Source organism: Seriola dumerili, unplaced genomic scaffold, assembly GCF_002260705.1.
Source record: "Seriola dumerili isolate Sdu_G_001 unplaced genomic scaffold, Sdu_1.0 BDQW01000052.1, whole genome shotgun sequence".
NCBI classification, from domain to species: Eukaryota; Metazoa; Chordata; class Actinopteri; order Carangiformes; family Carangidae; genus Seriola; species Seriola dumerili.
The window spans coordinates 22,157,406-22,175,152 of record NW_019174307.1 but is presented as its reverse complement, the minus strand read 5'-3'; the positions used below and the strand labels follow the sequence as shown (position 1 = coordinate 22,175,152).

Below are 17,747 nucleotides of genomic sequence, written 5' to 3'. Positions count from 1 at the left end.
CGGCCCTGAAAATGACCAAAAAGGATTTGATTTAACCGCCAACAGCTGAGCAGCAGAATTTAGACTTCTTTTTTTTTTAATGTCATCCTACCCCTCAGTCAGCAGCAGGGTTTGGTTTCCATCTGATGCGATTTACTGCCTCAGAACTGACCTTAATGAACAAACAAGGGAGGTGATATCTGTGTCCATCTTTATCTGCAGTTTGAGTTTCCTGAATCAGTCGTCTCTAAAGATAAGGGGGAAAAAAATCCCATGAAAGAAGAGCAAAGCCAGTGACTTGTTTTCTGAATGTGGCTGCAACCCCGTCATAGATCAATAAGACTCACAAATCAATAAATGTTTTATAATTCGGTTGTTAACACTTATATAAATCATTAGTTTTTACACATTGATGCAGGCTCACTATTTGGCAAGCTCAAGTTCATGCTTACTACTCATTCATCTTACTAATGAGTTACTCCTATTTATAACTGGTAAAAGGAGCCTTATTGTAAAGTGTAAAACTCACCATCATTCATTAATAAGTCACTAAGATTTTTAATACATTTTATAATTGTTCATTAATGATTTATAAAGTGGTAACAACTGAATTAATAACATAATTATGAAGCATTTATAAATGATCTTATTGTAGAGCGGTACCAACAGCTGGGCGCTGTAGTTCCGACAAATGTTACTTAAACTGGAGTAAAATTCAAATTTGTCGGGGACTATTTTCTGCTGCGGACTAATACGCATTTGGTGCTCTATTGCGTTTATCCAGCAGCGGGACGGCGAACGTGGGATCGACTGAAAGACTGCAGTGCCCGTGTTCATGGTCATGAAGGAACGTGTCATTTATATGTTTTTAATCATCATCATCATCAGTTTTACTTGTTAAATGAGATAAATTCAGTGGTGATTTGGTCTTTTCATGGGATTTATTTACAAATAGAGGAATACAGTTTATCACCAGCCTTGTTTATTCTGCCTTTGCTTTGATGCCGGAATTAAGTCAAATTAAGACAGAAATCCTCCCTTTGACACTCAGATAATTTGTTCAGAGGTGTAAAGTGTTTCGTTAGCTCCACCAGCCTGGTTTACATCTCCTCTGAGATCTCTTCCTGTCTGACAACTCTCAGTAAAAGCAGAACAAGCTCGTCACATTCAGCCGAGGTCGAGTTACCAGACGCGTCTCCAGCTGCAGAGACGGAGAGGGGCTTAAAACACAAAACACGACACGGCACATGGCTGCTCCGCTCTGACTCCGCTCCAGTTACCCGCTGGTGGCAGAGGTGTCGCTGCCTCTTTGATTTCTCCCTGCGTGAGTCAGCAGTGAAGCCCCTCGGCCTCTGACTCGAAAAGGCTTCATCGCTATATCCCTTCCTCATGGTGACGTTTTAGATGTTTCTCTCTGTCAGAGGAAACACGCTGTGGTCACACTGGAAACATCTCGTCAAGAGCAAATTACATACATCATCATCATCATCAGAAGAAGAAGAGAAATGAAGCAGAAATACAACACATCAACCAGATTAGCTGCGTTTTAAGACAAGTTTAATATATTTTTTATGGAGAAGAATTATTGGCAGCATCTTCACCCCCCACCCCCCCCCACCCCCTCTTTTTTTTTTGTTGTGGTGCTATTTCAGCCCCCACCGCCAATCTGAGGCAAAGGTGGCCCTACAGTCCCGACCAGTGCGATCCAGTTCTCATCCTGGGACTGATTAGTGGTATTGAGTGACATCAGAGGCACAGATGCAGCAGAGAGCCCCGGCAGCGTGTTGTTGCTCCACATGTGCATAAAACCATCAGATCATAGAGTCACAGATCAGATTCTACATATCACAACAGCAGCGTCATCGCACAGCTTCAGGGGATTAATATTATTGTTATTAATATTATTACAGAGTAGGAGAAATCTACTGTATGTAACCAAGAGGACAGTTAATCAAATTATCTGTTTTATAAACTCTACGTCTGTGATATGAGCCCTCTGCCCGCCCCGCCCCCTCCCTCAGGGTCAGTATGGTGGGGGGGACTCTCAGCCCGCAGAGGGTCAAGGGCAGACCGTCCCCCGTGTTGTCCAGGACCTGATTGGATGAGCGAGGTTGAGGAATCGATACGCCCAGCCTCCGCAGTCTGCCCTGTGTCTGTCTCTACAGTATGTCGCCCTCACTGTTTGTTAGCTGTTGGCATTTTGATGGACTAAACATTTTACCAAATAAACACCAGAGGTTGAATATGCATTTTGTCCCTTTTCCTTCTTTAATCTCACAAATTAAAGGTCCCATACAGTCTAAAGGTCTGTGTCCATGTGTAGTGTGATTATAGATCAGGTCTAGCTTCTATATTAATACTGTGAAAGTATCAAAGCCTCAGTCCACAGAGAAATGCACACAGCCTGTATTCAGAAACTGAGCCTTAAAACCAGCCGTCAGGACTTCTGGAACTTTGTGATGTCACAACAAAGCAGTCACCAGTCTCAAGCCAACCCAAAACTTGTTTTTATTAATGTCTTATATTGGATCTATAAAGCATTACTAAATAATGGATTAACCATTAATAAAGTCATTAATTATATTTATTATAAACCCTTTATCAGAAAGTTGCTGTTCGTTCAGTTGAACTTGTGAACAGCTGCTGAAACCGGCTCCTGTTCTTTTAAAAAAACATTTGTGATCTGATCAGAACGTGTTACATCTGTTTGTTAGTGAAGCCTGATAAAGACTGAGAGCTGATTATTTTTTATCTTCACGCATCAGTTGAAGACAAATAACATCCAACGACACGTGTGACTGTAAACACGTAGTTTCAGACTGAGAGGAAACGTGTGGCGAGGACGAGTGAGCGAACAATAAGACAGTGGTTTAATGAAAACAACAGAAACAGCCAGTGTTAGTATTAGATTATGCAATTCAGTGTCACTCTAGTTGTGGCCTTGAAAATGGTGAAAACTGAACCAATCATTTAGTTTTCTGACACACTGTCAACAAAACAATGTATATGTTTTATTAATTTATTTATTATAAATTATTGTGTATTTCTTTTATATACATTTTAAACTTACACTTACAAGTAAATTGTCACTTAAAAGTATGAAAGTATCATTTGCTAAATGTAGTAAAAGTCTTGCAGAAAATGACGCCTTGACGATGAATGAACTTTTCCTCTAGTGACACCATCAGGTTTTTTCACTTTGAAAAAGCTGCAGAACCATCAGCCTCATCTGTGCTTTGTGGCTAGTGCTAATTAGCAAATGTTAGCTTATCGACAAGGTAAACAAGCAAGCACATGCATCTGTCATGGTTGTTGTGGTAATCAGACATGGAGTGATTATAGTGCTTTAAAGAAAGTCTGCACAGACAGGAATCTTTTGGTGTGAGATCTGAGGCTTTAATATTGTTTCAAGAATCAGTCTGTCGAAGTATTTATTCAGCCAGCAGAGCTCAAAGAGCTGCTGTGCCTCACTGAGCTGTTAGCATGGCTGCAGACTCTCTGTCCGGTTAAAACCTACATGTGTAAGTGTGTGTCGGTTTCAAATCTGAAACCTGGAAACAAAGAAAAGACACGATGTGCAAATCACATTAGAACAAGAGGAAGGTTTTTGTAGCTCCTCGTCGTCTTCAGTCATTTTTTTTTTTTTTATCCCTGATCTGTTCACGTAGCTTCTTGCAGAGAGAGGGAGAGAGAGAGAACAGAAAATGTCAAAGAAGAAGAGGGAGGCATTGAATTAAGAATGGAAGAGAGACAAGAGAGAGATAATAAAAGAAAGCGTGGTTATACAACTCAGAGCCTCAGAAGAGTCTGCCTTTGGCGAGGCTTGTTGAGTACGGCTGCTAAGATAACAAGGCAGGAATTATCTCCCAAAGTGCTATTAATAGCAGGCGAGTCACATCTTGTCCCTCAGTGAGAGAGCATCCTGCGCCCAGAGGCTCTACTTTCCCATTTTAACTCTTTTTGAAATGTGCATTTTGACAGACATTTTGCAAGCTGGGACAGACTGCCAGGGCTCTCAGTTATAATACTCTGAGCCACTTGTGCTTCATCACGGTGGCTGTTATTCTGGCCGTGATGAGGCTAAAGGTCGAGCCACTGATGGGATCAACTACAACAGTTTTTGTCGTGGAAACGCTGATGTTTTCATTTCTTTTTAGCACTTCTCATCCATGTTTGTTGAGGAGTTGAGGGTCGAAGTTCGTTCTCTTCCTTTAAAAAGTCAGTCAATACAACAGTCTGCGTTCTGGAGCTTTCAGTCATATCGACAATGATCTTTGAACCTCAGTTTGTAAAGGGGAACTCCGCTGGTTTCACATCAAAGTCTGTTTGAAAATGAAAAAGAAAAAACATCTCAGGGTGTGGAGTCAGAGAGACGTGAGCTCACCAGACCTTTGTAGCCTGATGCTCATCTCAGCTCAAGATGCTCCAGGCTACATCAGCTACAAACACAACACACACACACACACACACACACACACACACACACATACATCTCAGAGTTGCATTGTGTGTAATGTATATGTGTAAATCTTTGGAGGGTTTTTTTTTAAGCCAACGTACAAATTGCCTCTTTCACCGCTGCCCTGAGCTCAAAAATAAACTTTTAACCTTAAAACTGGGGTCAACTGTCATGACGTGCATGAAGGATCGTGGTTCAGAGATTCCAGGCAAAGTATTTTCACTCAAGTACTGCAAGTAAAATTTGGCGTACTTGTACTTTACTTGAGTTTTTCCATTTTAAACGTCCTATCAAGTCTAAAGGTAGAAGCCCATGTGTTGTTTGATTATAAAGCAGGTCTCAGTAAATTAAAATTAGCTCCACCTTTAATATATAATATTCTGAAATGGGTCGTTCTGCCTGATTAGTACTTTTACTTTTGGTACTTTAAGAATATATTGATGCTAATACTTTTGTACTTTTACTTAATTACCTAAGTGAAATTTCAAGTTCATATATTTTACATGTAAAAAAGTATTTCTACACTATGACTCCAGTTAAAGATCGACTTCTTCCACCACTGTTTTTCTCACCTGCAGGTTAATGAAGGACTCAGGATTAGCCCAGATTAGACCCAGGCAGGTCTGCTGACCTGGCCGTTATGTCAGTGTCACACTAACCCACAGTCGTCGTCTTCGAGGGAACAGGACATTAAATCCTGCCCTGCCTTCACAGCTCCCACTTTCACACTCACAGTCATCCTGAGAGAGAGAGAGAGAGAGAGAGGTATGTACACAAGCAGCGTGTCACCCTTTGCATATGGCACATTTATTTCAGGAAAGAGTAAGAACAGCAACGCAATGTGCTCACTCTCCACACGCCTCCAAATGACCACCCACCACATCCGCACCAGCGAAGAGGTGCAGCGTGCAGTGGACCTGCAGAGCTGCTGCTCTGTGAGACGTGTCCTCTGCCACTTAATGCTTTCACACACATGTACGACTGAATTTGTCGGACGGTATTTTTAAACTCTCTGACCTCCACATTTTTCAGAGTCGTGAAAGACAAGCTGTTTGCCTTTGGCCTTTGACCTCTGTGAGGACCAACAAAGATAGCCCTGCGCCCTATGTGACAACTAGATGTGTGTTTGTCTGCTCTTACTATTATTGCCTCTGCAGCAGCCTCGTGTAATCTCTGCGTCCTGGCTGCAGGGATTTGTCGGGATTAAATTTTTTATAACAGCTGCTAGAATTTGTTTTAAACTCTGAGTGACGTTTGCAGTCGTATAGAGTTGATATGAGGGATTCCTAATTTGGTGACCGAGGTGATAACGACCAGCGTTATTTATTTATGACCTCTAACTTGTGGGCTTCAACAGCCGCTCCCTCACATACATATCTGTATTTAAACACAAACTCGAATGGTAACATCTTATTTTCCCTCAGATACTTTGTCACGCTCAGAACTCGGGAAAGTTTTATGCTTGTAAATTTAAAACAGTGATAGTGAAAGAAGGTGTTTTATCACATAGCAGATCAGACAAAGCTGGTTTAGAATTAGATTTTTTAAAGTTTGGACACTTATACGTGTTTGAAAAGATGAACAACACACTGACTATAAGGTTTTATTCTTATTAAAATCACAACAGTTGATGTTTGGAGTTTGAATGGACTTCAGTGGTGGAGGAAGTATTCAGATCCTCTACTTAAGTAAAAGTACTAAAACCACACTGTGAAAATACAATTAATACAATTAAAAATCCTGCATGGAAAATGTAATTTAAGTAAAATCAGGACAATTCTCACATAGGTAATTTTTTAAAAACTTCGTACGGAACTACAACTCATGATTTCATCATTATCGATTAATTTGCTGATTATTTTCTTGATTAATCAACTTTGATTTGTGAAAATTCTGGAAATGGTCAGAAACCAAACCAGAGCAGCAAATCTTCCCATCTGAACGCTGGAACCATGAAATGTTTGGTATTCAAAAACAAGGTACAATGCAGGAACAAACTGTATGAAGTGGTGATCAAGTTCAAGATGGGATAAAAAAAACAATCAAAATAGGATTAAAAACCTGTGCTGCTGATGAAAGGTCAGCTGGTCACTAGAGTTAATTACCATCCTCCAGTGAGCAAATGTCTTCATGCTAATGTGACCTGTATTTGCTCGGATATGTGCTCTTGACCAAAGTGATGGACAGAATGATTAACCTCATCATCTCCACTTACAACGCAAAAAGCTCTTCAATCAAACTAATCAGATTGTGTGGAGTTAAATAACATTGCTAATGCATTTTGTTTGGATAGATAGATTGATATATATGATTCTGTAGATCATATGTGACTATTAGAAAAATCTGTTTGCAGACTATTAGAAAAAGGAAACAGAGCCGGTGGCAGGTTTTCAGATATATGCAGATGATACAGTCATATATGTCTTCAATAGAAGACTGTAAATGCCATGAAAAAGCTTCTATGACATAGAGTTTAATACATCCCATGGTGTTTTACAGCAATCGAGCCTCTTATGATGGATGATACATAATCGAAGAATTAATCATTTGGACAGGCATTCTGCATATGACAATAAAAACTCTTGAACTCATTTGAACTCTTGAACTTGAAAGTAACTAAAGCTTTAGAATAAATGCAGTGGAGTAAAAACTAGCCTACAGTATTCAGAAATGTATGTAAATGTATAAAACACCATAAAATAGAATTAGCCCACACAAAAATGTAATATATGACATGTATGTCCTTATATCAAGAGTGATATTTCCATATATGTCAACTATAAGGGGATATATTATTATCATATATATGCATCCTCTGGATATGTAAAGATATATGTTTTTTAAGTACAATTTGTACATTTATTAAAAATATCTATATGATGAATTTTATTTGATATAACATATTTGTTAAGGATATATATTTAATTTATAAATGAGTGCTTATTGAAACAACATACTTTATAACTTTTAATATAAATGTAAAAAGTTATAAATGTTTTATTAATTTTATCAATTTTATACATTCACACATTTACATATCTTTTGTATTTACTGTATATACATTATATCAACATATATTGACAGGATTTGCAATGTATACATATATTACATATGTCTACAATATACAATACAAGCATGTATATGTGTGTGTGTGTATATATATATATATATATATATATATATGGAAATTTATTATATGTGCATATATTACATTTGCATATGGGAGTCAAGTAAAGTAGAAGTACCTAAGACTGTACTTAATTAGAGTGCTGGAGTAAATGTACTTAGTTACTTTGTGTGTCAAAGCCAACAGAAGAATTAATTGAGTAAAGTTGATCCAATTTGTTTTAACAGTGTGATCATGTGTCATTAGAGTCAAGGGAAAGCCGTCGTGAGTCTGTAGGTTTGGAGCTTGAGTACATTTCCACTGCAGCTGGCCCTTTAAAAAACACATCTTGGCATTGAGGGTTGAAAAAAGTGTGAATGAAATCCAGCCATTCATAAATATAGGCCCCTGCCGCGCTGTGATTGGCCAAACCGCGGCTCCTGCATAATTCATGAGCTGCGGAGACGCCACTGGCTCCTCGCTTTAACGGACGTGCCGTCTCAGCCAATCGGCGCGCGGCTCCGCGTGCCGCTGGAGCCCAGGGGAAAAACCGACCGGGCCATTAACGAAAAGCTCAGTCAAGTTTTGTGAGTCGAAGGAGACACATCAGTGTGTCAGCGCGCAGACGAATACACGACTATCGACACGTTGGGTTTTTTTTTTTTTTTTATTTGTGGATATTTCTACTGCTTTTTCCCGCTACAGAGGACGTTTACACACACGAACAAGGTAAGCTGCAGGACTTCTTTCGACGGGAACTTGCGCTTTGCTTTTCTTTTTTTTTTTTGCGAAGCTTCGCTGTGGCTGGTTGTTTTTCTAACGTTGTTTTTTAGACTGCAAACGAACGCAACGCCATCTTATTTTAAAGATATTTACTTTGGCAACCATTTTAAATCGGCTCCTATCTGAGTGAAATGTCGTATTGAAAGCCCAGCGCGTGCTGTATTTGGCTCTTTATTTATCTGCGTGCTTGTTGGCTGTGGCTTATCAGCGCGGTCAGGCGACTGTTTGTGATTTTTTTTTTTTTTTTTTTTTATGAATGGACGGGCCATTTTTTTTTTTTCCTCCCTCTGTGTTTCCACACGGATCGAGTTTCACTTCATTGAGAAAAACAAGGGAGGGATGGGGTGGGGGAAGGAGGAGCGGGGGAGGGGTGGAGGAGGAGTGGTGGGGGGGGGGGCAAGCCAGGCAGGCAGCAGGATGGCTCTCTGCCGCACAGGATTTGAATATATATCTCGCGGCGCCTCCCCCCCCCCCCCCAGACGCAAAAGTTTTACCGAGATTTAGCAAATTTTTGTTTACAAAACACAATAACTCAAGTTAAACTGTGACCTGCGAAGCTGAGGTGAAAATTAAAGTTCAGCTGTAATTTTGTGGTGAACTTCATGTAGTTTTTTTGCATTTTATTTTTTAGTTAAAACCTAATTATAATATTATAATAATCTATGCAGTTGTCATATTTCATTAGTAGGTCATTACTGTTATAATAAAGTAACTTTACCTCATATTTAAATACACATATCCCATCTTGCAAGTCATTATACTACTACGTGTGAACGGTGGGTCAGAGTAGAGCCGATTAAATAGTCGGTGTTAATTTTCTACTGCAGATTGACGTGTTGTGTTAATATAAACTCCACATGAAGACCTGCACATTTGAGGCTCTAATGTTGTAAGTGGCGTCTGTAATTATTGCCCAGCGGCTATTCTTCATTCGTCATCCATTAACAGGAGATAGAGGAGTGAGTCATATCACTCTGCTGAGGGAGATGTAACAATAGAGGCAGAACTTGTTTTTCTTCAAGTTGAGTTATTGTTGTTTTAAAGGGAACCCCCCCCCCCCTCCTTTTTTGTTTGTTGGGAGTGTTTATAACTTGATCAAGTTGTGCACAAGGGGAACAGGCAGTTAGGTTCAAGCCTCTATAAGACACTAATCAGCTCTATGACATGACCGGCCCTTTTTTTCTTCCCTATCTTGTTTGGGAGGCTTTGCGTTGTAGAGCACGCCACAGCAGACTCTTTCCAAGTCTTTTTCTCACTATCTCCAAGCTGATTATAGTGGAAAAGTAGTGCCCGCAGATGGCCAGCGAGTGTAGCTTATATAACTGTGTTACATGTATTCTGTAATGACCGTGTGTTTACACTGTGCTCCGCATCAAAGAGCTGTTTGTTGGTTAAATAAAAAATAAAAAAGAAGGACCGAGAGAAGACGCCGGCCTTGTTGCAGCATCAGAATATCTGATGCGGAGGAGCAGTTGTGCTGCTGCATAAACACATTGTTATACAGTGAAGCCCAAGAGGCAATATGACTTCAACAAATAGAGGACTCAATATCCCTCTTACACAGTTAGTGCTTGTTTAATAAGGATTAAAATGACATTAAAGAGGCTTAAAGTGACATGTTTATTATAAACATTAATGCTTCTTGTAGTGTAAGCGTGAAATTGACTTTCATGACCCTTTGATTTATGTTTACTCTCCTGATCTTTTCCAGTGACCCACACAGTGACCCCCAGGCGCTGTCGCTTTACAGCGAACACCCCCCCTCCCCCACCCCCCCCAATAGTGAGCCCCCCCCCCAATCACCCAGATAACATGGACGGATTCTACGACCAGCAAGTCCCATTTATGGTCCCACCCAGCGTAAGTGGACACACGCCAGCCTCACGTGTCACATCACATCCTCCTCACGCTACCATCAAAACCATGGCTGCACCATATGGATGCGGTCATCGTGTACATTTGTTGTACACTTGCAAACCATCAGGAGAGCAGTGACGTCTTCTGTTGATGTTCTCACATTTCTTCTTCTTCTTCTTCTTCTCCTCCTCCTCCCAACAGCACAAGTCTCACGTGGAGGAACCATCTCACAGCAGGCCGCTGAACGACAGGAAAAGGAAATTTGTCGACACAGAACTCGCCCAGGACACAGAAGGTAACTGACATGAATGAACCGGATGTATCGATGTAATTTAACTTGTAATTCAGATGCACAGTTAGATTGGTGGGGACCTGTACTCAATGTTTGTTTTCTACTTCCTGGTTTCCAGAGCTCTTCCAAGACCTCAGTCAGCTGCAAGAGATCTGGATTGCAGAAGGTGAGCTTTATATTTATTTTATTATATAACAGTTTCATTTTAATGTCCAGTATCCTTCCACTACATCCAGCCGCTTTGGACCTTTGCTTCTAAACGGCGAACATGATGAAATTGGGCAAAGTTTGAAGATGAAAGATTAACCCGACGAGAATGTGAAATACTGCAATTTTTAAGTTAGCAATTAGAGCAAGAAGAGCAAAGTCCTGTGCATGAGAAACTGCTGACCAGGACCCTCTTAGTGTTGCCTAAACGTAGCTTTTAGCAGCTGCTCATTTTCTCCTTCTGTTAGATTACATTCTCTCTTTTCCATCGTTTCACCCCTTTATCCACACTTTGTTTTTTGTTGTTTTTATTCCTCTCTCACGTGGCGTTCTCCTTTATCTTCACAGCCCAGGTGCCTGATGACGAGCAGTTTGTCCCAGATTTCCAGTCAGATAGCTGTGAGTACCTGGTTTCTGCTGTTCATCTCTTGATTATTGAGAGTCTGTGTGTGTCCCCTGTAAACCCTGGCCGTGATTAGGACGTTTTTATCCCAGCCTGGTTCCTGCCTCTGATTTGGGCAGAGGTTCAAATAACAGTGGCTGAATATCAAGCTGTTTTAGCAGCACTGCATCAGGGATTTTTCACCCGGTAAAGACTTTGAAAGGCGTCTTTTTCCTTATTCTTCTTTTGCGATGTCGTCTCTGATGAAATGTCTTAGGTCACCCTTCCTTTTCCATCAGAGCTTCTTCATCCTGCCATTATTCGTCTTCAAAACACAGCTCTGGGAAAGGCTGCTCTCCCTCCCTCCCTCCCTCCCTCTCTCCTCCATTTTGAGTTTAATCAGCCGATTGGCATGGGGCATCACATGAGCCAAGCTCCTAATCTGATTTCACACTTTCCCGCACTCAGGCCCTGCTGCTGAAGTGGGCTAGATTCCAGTGGATAGAGCAGCTTCAGAGCTGCCTGTTTCAGCTCCTGCTCCCCAGCACTAACATCCCCGAGACTGTCTCGCACCGCGTCCTCCAACCTGCTCCTCGCAGCCTCCTGTTGGTCTCTGCACATCGCCTTTAGGCTGCAGCTGAGGGATATATTTGAATTATACCCAATGGAGCATTTTATGCCCCCTCCCCTCTCCCCTCTGTCTTTCAGAGTTTATGTTTTTGTCTGATGCGTGGGAGGTGGAGACAGGGTGTGGTTGCTGCTTCTCTTTGTCAGGGCTGCCTCTTAAATCTTGGTTAATGTGGCACAGCGAGCTGCAAACTGACCACAAGGCTGCACCGCCTCAACGTATTATTGAAGCCGGTGCATCCGCATGTATTTATTTTTTTTTTTTTCTCCCAAGGTTGTGTGCAAACGTAGGTTTATGTAAAGCGCAGTCGCGGTGCAGTCGGTGACCTTGTCCTGTCAGTACGCTGTGTGTTTGCGTATTCACCAGTTTTCCAATATGAGATACAGTCAGTTGGGCATCACACACACCCAGGCCTGAACTACATGTAACTTTCTCTGGAGTGGAGGAACAGTGTTAAGTTTGAAGGAGAGAAGTTGTGGGTTCGTGTTCATTAATTCCCCCCCCCCTCCTCCAGCCCACAGTAAGAAAAGATGCCTAATCTCCCCATTATTTACTTTTCTCTCTGTGTGAGGAGTCTCACTCGAGCCATTAGGTTTCACAGCGCACACAGGGGAGCTCACGTGCCCATTGTTAGCCCTCCTTAGGTCCATCAGCACCCTGGGTGATTTATTTGGCTCCCGCTCCTCTGCGCCCGGGGATCTAGTTTCTGCCCGGCTATTATGTGGCGCCCCGGAAACTGCCACTGATACGCGGAAAGCTGCAGCCAGTGTCTAATGGTTACAGCACGGGAGAAGAAAATCATTCACCGCCATTAGATTACAGCCACACTGATTCATGGGTATTGGTATTGCTTTGCCCTAATGGGAATCAGACGAGGGGTTTGATAGCTTTCGTGTGTGCGGTGCAGTTAGTATCATGCTACCTAGCAGTGGCGGACGGATGGCTGTTTTCAGAGTGCAGAGTCAACCGTCATTAGTGGCGGATGATAAATAGCTGCTAAGTGGCTCTGTCAGTCGGGGGAATACACAGACGCTGTCCATGCATCCATTTATCCATCAGGTCCAAATGTTGTTAAGATAACTGCTGCACTTCTGTTTATAGCTTCAATCGGCTGATATCTGGAGTTTATCTAATGCACTCAATTGTGTTGTTCCTGTGTGTGTCTCCGTCCGTCCAGTGATGTTTCATGGCCCGCCACCAGCCAAGATCAAACGAGAGCTGACTCGCTCCAAAGAGCTTTCTCCCTGTCGCCAGGACAGGAGTCCCATGCCCTACGGAGAGAAGTGCCTTTACAGCTACAGGTATGTCGCGGCTCGGCGGCGGCGTGTTGATTATCCCGCTCAGATCAAAGGAGTCCTGGCTTCTCATGTCGACCCTCTCTTCCTCTGCAGTGCCTGCGACAGGAAGCCCACTCCAGGGTTCAAGCCATTAACTCCCCCCTCGACACCGGTCTCTCCTTGCGGCCCCACCAGCACCGCAGGAACACACCCACTGAGCGAGCAGACTCCCCCTCCCCACCCCCATGTAGCTAACCCGACCCCAGGGCCGCGTCCCGTGCACGTACAACAGCCTGTAACGGCGAGTGCGGGCCCCCCCAACCAGCAAGCACTCCCAGTCCACAGCCACAGCCCGCCCTTCGCCGTGCCCTGCGCACCCATCAGCCAGGATGCCAACAGCTTCACACCTGAGCACAGGTGAGCACACGCCTCTTCATCTGGTCGCTTCAAGTGTTTTCATTTAGTGTATTTGTGAACAGCATCTCATCGTCTGGCCACTCCCCCCCCCCCCCTCCATCTTTAGGTTCCAGAGGCAGATGTCAGAGCCATGTCTACCTTTCCCCCCATCAGAGAGTCAAGGACGCCCCCACTTCCTGCCCCAGCCTCCCAGCGCCAACAACAACAGTCTGCCACGCGACGGGCGGCCGCCGTACCACCGGCAGATGTCAGAGCCGCTGGTGGCCGTGCCTCCCCAGGGTTTCAAGCAGGAGCTCATCGACCCACGATACACCGAGCAGGGCGTCCCCACCATGGGCCCCCCAGGTGCACCCCCGGGGCCTCCGTGCCAGGCTGCTTTCCACCCCATGGCCATCAAGCAGGAGCCCCGGGACTTCTGCTTCGATTCTGGTGAGTAGCCGAGTGTTTGTTGATAAAATAAGTTGAGAAGAGCCCGTCGCGTCTCAGGAAGTCCCTGTGAAAGTAAAGGTCCAGGGCTGAGAGCAGAGTAGAGCAGAGCAGGCAGAGGGTGAGGAATGTACCTGGGCCATGTTTGTTCTGGGCGCTAACACACGCCTGTGAGTTTTACACACAGGTGCTCAATTCACACGCACACACACACACTCTCAAATCTTAATCTGCATCATTTTCTCCAGAGTCACGGCAGCAAAAGTAAAAGTGGGTCTTTTTAGCTCAGCGTAAGCCTCCAAGGGCAAAAAGTAAGTGGGTCATGCAGCCAGGTGCACAGAACCTCTTCACTGAGCCTACCTGGAATAGATCTAGGACAGCGCCCTCGCAGGACTTAGTGACCCGCAGCGCAGCAAGTTGATTTTAAGCGCCTGGAAAGTCTCTGCTTGGGGGGTTTTTTACAGAATACACGAGGGGCTGAATGGTGCCAGTCCTCCTCAGAAAAAGAGCCTCTTTCAAACAGCCGTGGCAGAGACGCTGTTTACTCACATGGTGCAAATCAAACAAGCCGGAGAGACTGTCGGAGCATTGTTTGATCCCAACGCCCACACGCCCAGCTGTTGTCCCTGCTCTGCTGCATTTACATCCTCTTTTCCTGAAACTCTGCAACATTCATTTATTTTTTTTTCCCCCCATCTTTCCTCTCTCACTCTCATATACTCTTTCTCTCTTCTGCCTGTTGTACGACCGGCTGGCTGGTTAGTGATGTAATGACAAATCCTCTTAGCTTCTTATGGCCTTTAAATACCTACGTCACAGAGGCCATCGCATCTCTATACGGATGGAAGATGTGTGTGTTCAGCACTCTGACATGGGGCACATTGTCACCCCGGCGTTGGTCTGTCTGCAGACGGTGCCACGACCATTAATGCAGACACAAAGCCACAATTTGAATCCGTGCACAATCAGCACTCGGCGGGGGAGGAGTCTCCAAAGTCTTTCCTTTTGACTCCCTCTTTCTTTTATCTGCCTGCGTGGTGAGACTTAACGATTACCTCCTGCAGGCTCTCTCTCCTAAGTGAGGACAAGAGGAGTCAGAGCCTGGAGGAAACACTTGCTCAAGATTGATCTGTGGTCGTCTTATCAGTGCACAGGAAATGGAACGATGGGGTGGTGGTGATGGGGGGGGGGGTTGGTGGGAACTTTCAGCGATGAGACACAGCAAACACAAGACAGGCCCTTGACCCCCACTGAAGGGGTGGGTGGGGGGGATGGGGGGGGGGGACTGGCGTAACTTGATTGTCATTGAGATTTAATACAGCAACCGTGGTGCTAATCCCATTTAAGGGCTTGGCGGACATGCAAAGGATGTGTGCTGTGCAGTGTACTCTGATCTGGGCTTTGGTCCACTCCTCTGTGTGTGTGTGTGTGTGTGTGTGTGTGTGTGTGTGTGTGTGTGTGTGTGTGTGTGTGTGTGTGTGTGTGTGTGTTGATGAACATGGTCCACTGGTTGGACAGAAAAGCAGCCACCATGAGTTCTGACCTTTTATTTCCATACTGTATATTTATCAATGTGACCTAACTCACTAATATAGCTGCAGATACCATATCAAAGCTTTATGTATCTCTGCGCACAGTGGCAGGGGTCCAAATATATCTGTCAGCTGCGAAGTGGATCTCCGTGCATTGCACATTTGATATGACAGTGAGGATGTCTGGTCTAAATTTATGCGCCCATCTTCTTTGTTTACAGAAGTGCCTAACTGTCAGTCATCGTTCGGGCGAGCGGGGAGCTTCTACCAGAATAACCATGAAAGTAAGTTCACGTTATTGTCTTGCTTTTCATGTCTTCCGTGTTTAGATTAAACCATTAGTTTCTTCGTGACCCTGAGACTTTCCGACTTATCGAGCTGCAGCAGCAGCAGCAGCAGCATTGAAATGAAATGACAGCTCAAGGGGAAGCGAATGTATCAGCTGCTCCACACATACAGCACCTCTCTCTCACATCAGCAGCTGGCTCAGGCTCTGCACAATACAAGCTTCCACTGTTTGGAAGCTGCCCAGTTGTATTGCTTTGCATGCAGTTTGAATCTCTGGGTTCATATGAGAACAAAAGCCTGTTTCCCACGCTCTATCTGCTGCTTCACTTTCATCTCACTCATGTTGCTTCTCTTTCTTTTCTTTTTTTTTCCCCCCAATTTCAGGCTTTTCCTTCGACAGAGATCCTCAGCTGTACTTTGATGATACCTGTGTGGTCCCTGAAAGATTAGAAGGTAAGAGCAATTAGGAACAAGGTTAGAGCAGAAGTATTGGATATTATTTGTCCATGAAGTGGTCTGCTGTGAGCTTTCTGAGGCAGGAGCTCATGGTGAACAGCGAGTCCACTTCACAGTCACCATCTGGCAGGAATGTCTCACCACACTGTGGCCGTGACTGACACTTCTTCTTTTTCCCCTTCTGCCATCTCTCCTCCTGCTCTTTCCTTCTTCTTCTTCTTCTTCTTCTTCTTCTTCTTCTTCTTCTTTCACTCGCTCACAGGCAAAGTGAAACAGGAGCCCTCTGTGTATCGTGACGGACCTCCTTACCAGCGCCGCGGCTCCCTGCAGCTCTGGCAGTTCCTGGTCACTTTACTGGACGACCCAGCCAACGGCCACTTCATAGCCTGGACCGGTCGCGGCATGGAGTTCAAACTCATCGAGCCCGAGGAGGTTAGCCGCCGCAACCGGACTCGTGTCTTATTTTTGCACACGAATATTCGAGATTTATTTTCTCTGCAGATTTTTCTAATCTGCGGCTTCTCTCTCTCGTCAGGTGGCTCGTCGCTGGGGCATCCAGAAGAACAGGCCGGCGATGAACTACGACAAACTGAGCCGCTCGCTGCGTTACTACTACGAGAAGGGCATCATGCAGAAGGTAAAGGCACGTTCACCCTTTTCTTTTCTTTTCTTTTCTCTCCCTCCACCCCCCCAGCAACAGCAGATAGTGATATTTAAATACAACCATAGGGAGGGAGGGGGTGTTATGATGTAGATTCTTATCACAGCCAGCAGCTTAATAGCGGCCGTGAATACAAGCCTGCAGGCCACATCTCTTCTTCTACTAAATATAATGGTCTATTTATGTTTGGTGTTTGCTGCCTCATATTTCAACCAGATCAAAATCAGTTTGATCAGATTGGGTCAGTCGTGGGTAATGTACTGGAATAACACAACTTAACCCTGAAGTCAAGAGCCCGCAAAGGAAATAACACGTTTACTTTACTATCAACTATGATTTTATACATTTTATGTGCATCTATAACATGTATAATTCATGCGTGTTGTTCCTCAGGTGGCCGGTGAGAGGTACGTGTACAAGTTCGTGTGCGACCCCGAGGCTCTCTTCTCCATGGCGTTCCCCGACAACCAGAGGCCCAACCTGAAGGCCGACCCGGACAGCCTGCCGGGGCTGGATGAAGACACCGTGCCCCTCACCCATTACGACGAAAGCGCTCCCTACCTGCTGGACGGCGGGGAGCAGTGCGTGGCGGGCTTGCCCTTTCCAGACGGCTACGGCTACTAAACAAGCGTGCAGGAGGGGTTTCCTGACGCCAACAAACACACGTACACACGCAAAAAAACAAAAACAAAAAACAAACACTCCCAAAAGTCTCTCGACGCCCAACTCTTTAAAAAATAATCCAGAGCTGGAACTTGCTGAGCCGCTCGGATTGGAAAACCCCGGCGCTCTGCTCCTTCATGGTTCCCTCTCCTGCTCCCTGGAAAACCTTCGTAGAACTCTGTAAGCTCCCCAGCGAAGAAGAAGAAGAAGAAGAAGAAGATGAAGAAGAAGGAGGGAAAAACCTGCGACGGCTCGTCTGCTGCACCATCACACACGAGAGAGAGAGAGAGAGAGAGAGAGAGAGAGAGAGAGAGAGAGAGGGTTGAGAAACCGG

The 17,747-nt window shown here is 44.3% G+C and overlaps 1 protein-coding gene across 1 annotated transcript; it reads left to right on the top strand.

The window, feature by feature from the left end:
• The first annotated feature begins 10,133 nt into the window (after positions 1–10,133).
• etv5 (ETS variant 5) lies at positions 10,134–17,444 on the top strand. The gene is made up of 12 exons (XM_022740647.1): positions 10,134–10,187; positions 10,386–10,479; positions 10,595–10,642; positions 11,032–11,082; positions 12,871–12,994; positions 13,085–13,387; positions 13,494–13,816; positions 15,567–15,629; positions 16,018–16,086; positions 16,352–16,521; positions 16,625–16,726; positions 17,144–17,444. The coding sequence occupies exons 1-12, from the start codon at positions 10,140–10,142 to the stop codon at positions 17,372–17,374; spliced, it is 1,626 nt and encodes a 541-aa protein (XP_022596368.1). The 5' UTR covers positions 10,134–10,139; the 3' UTR covers positions 17,375–17,444.
• The last annotated feature ends 303 nt before the right edge of the window (positions 17,445–17,747 follow it).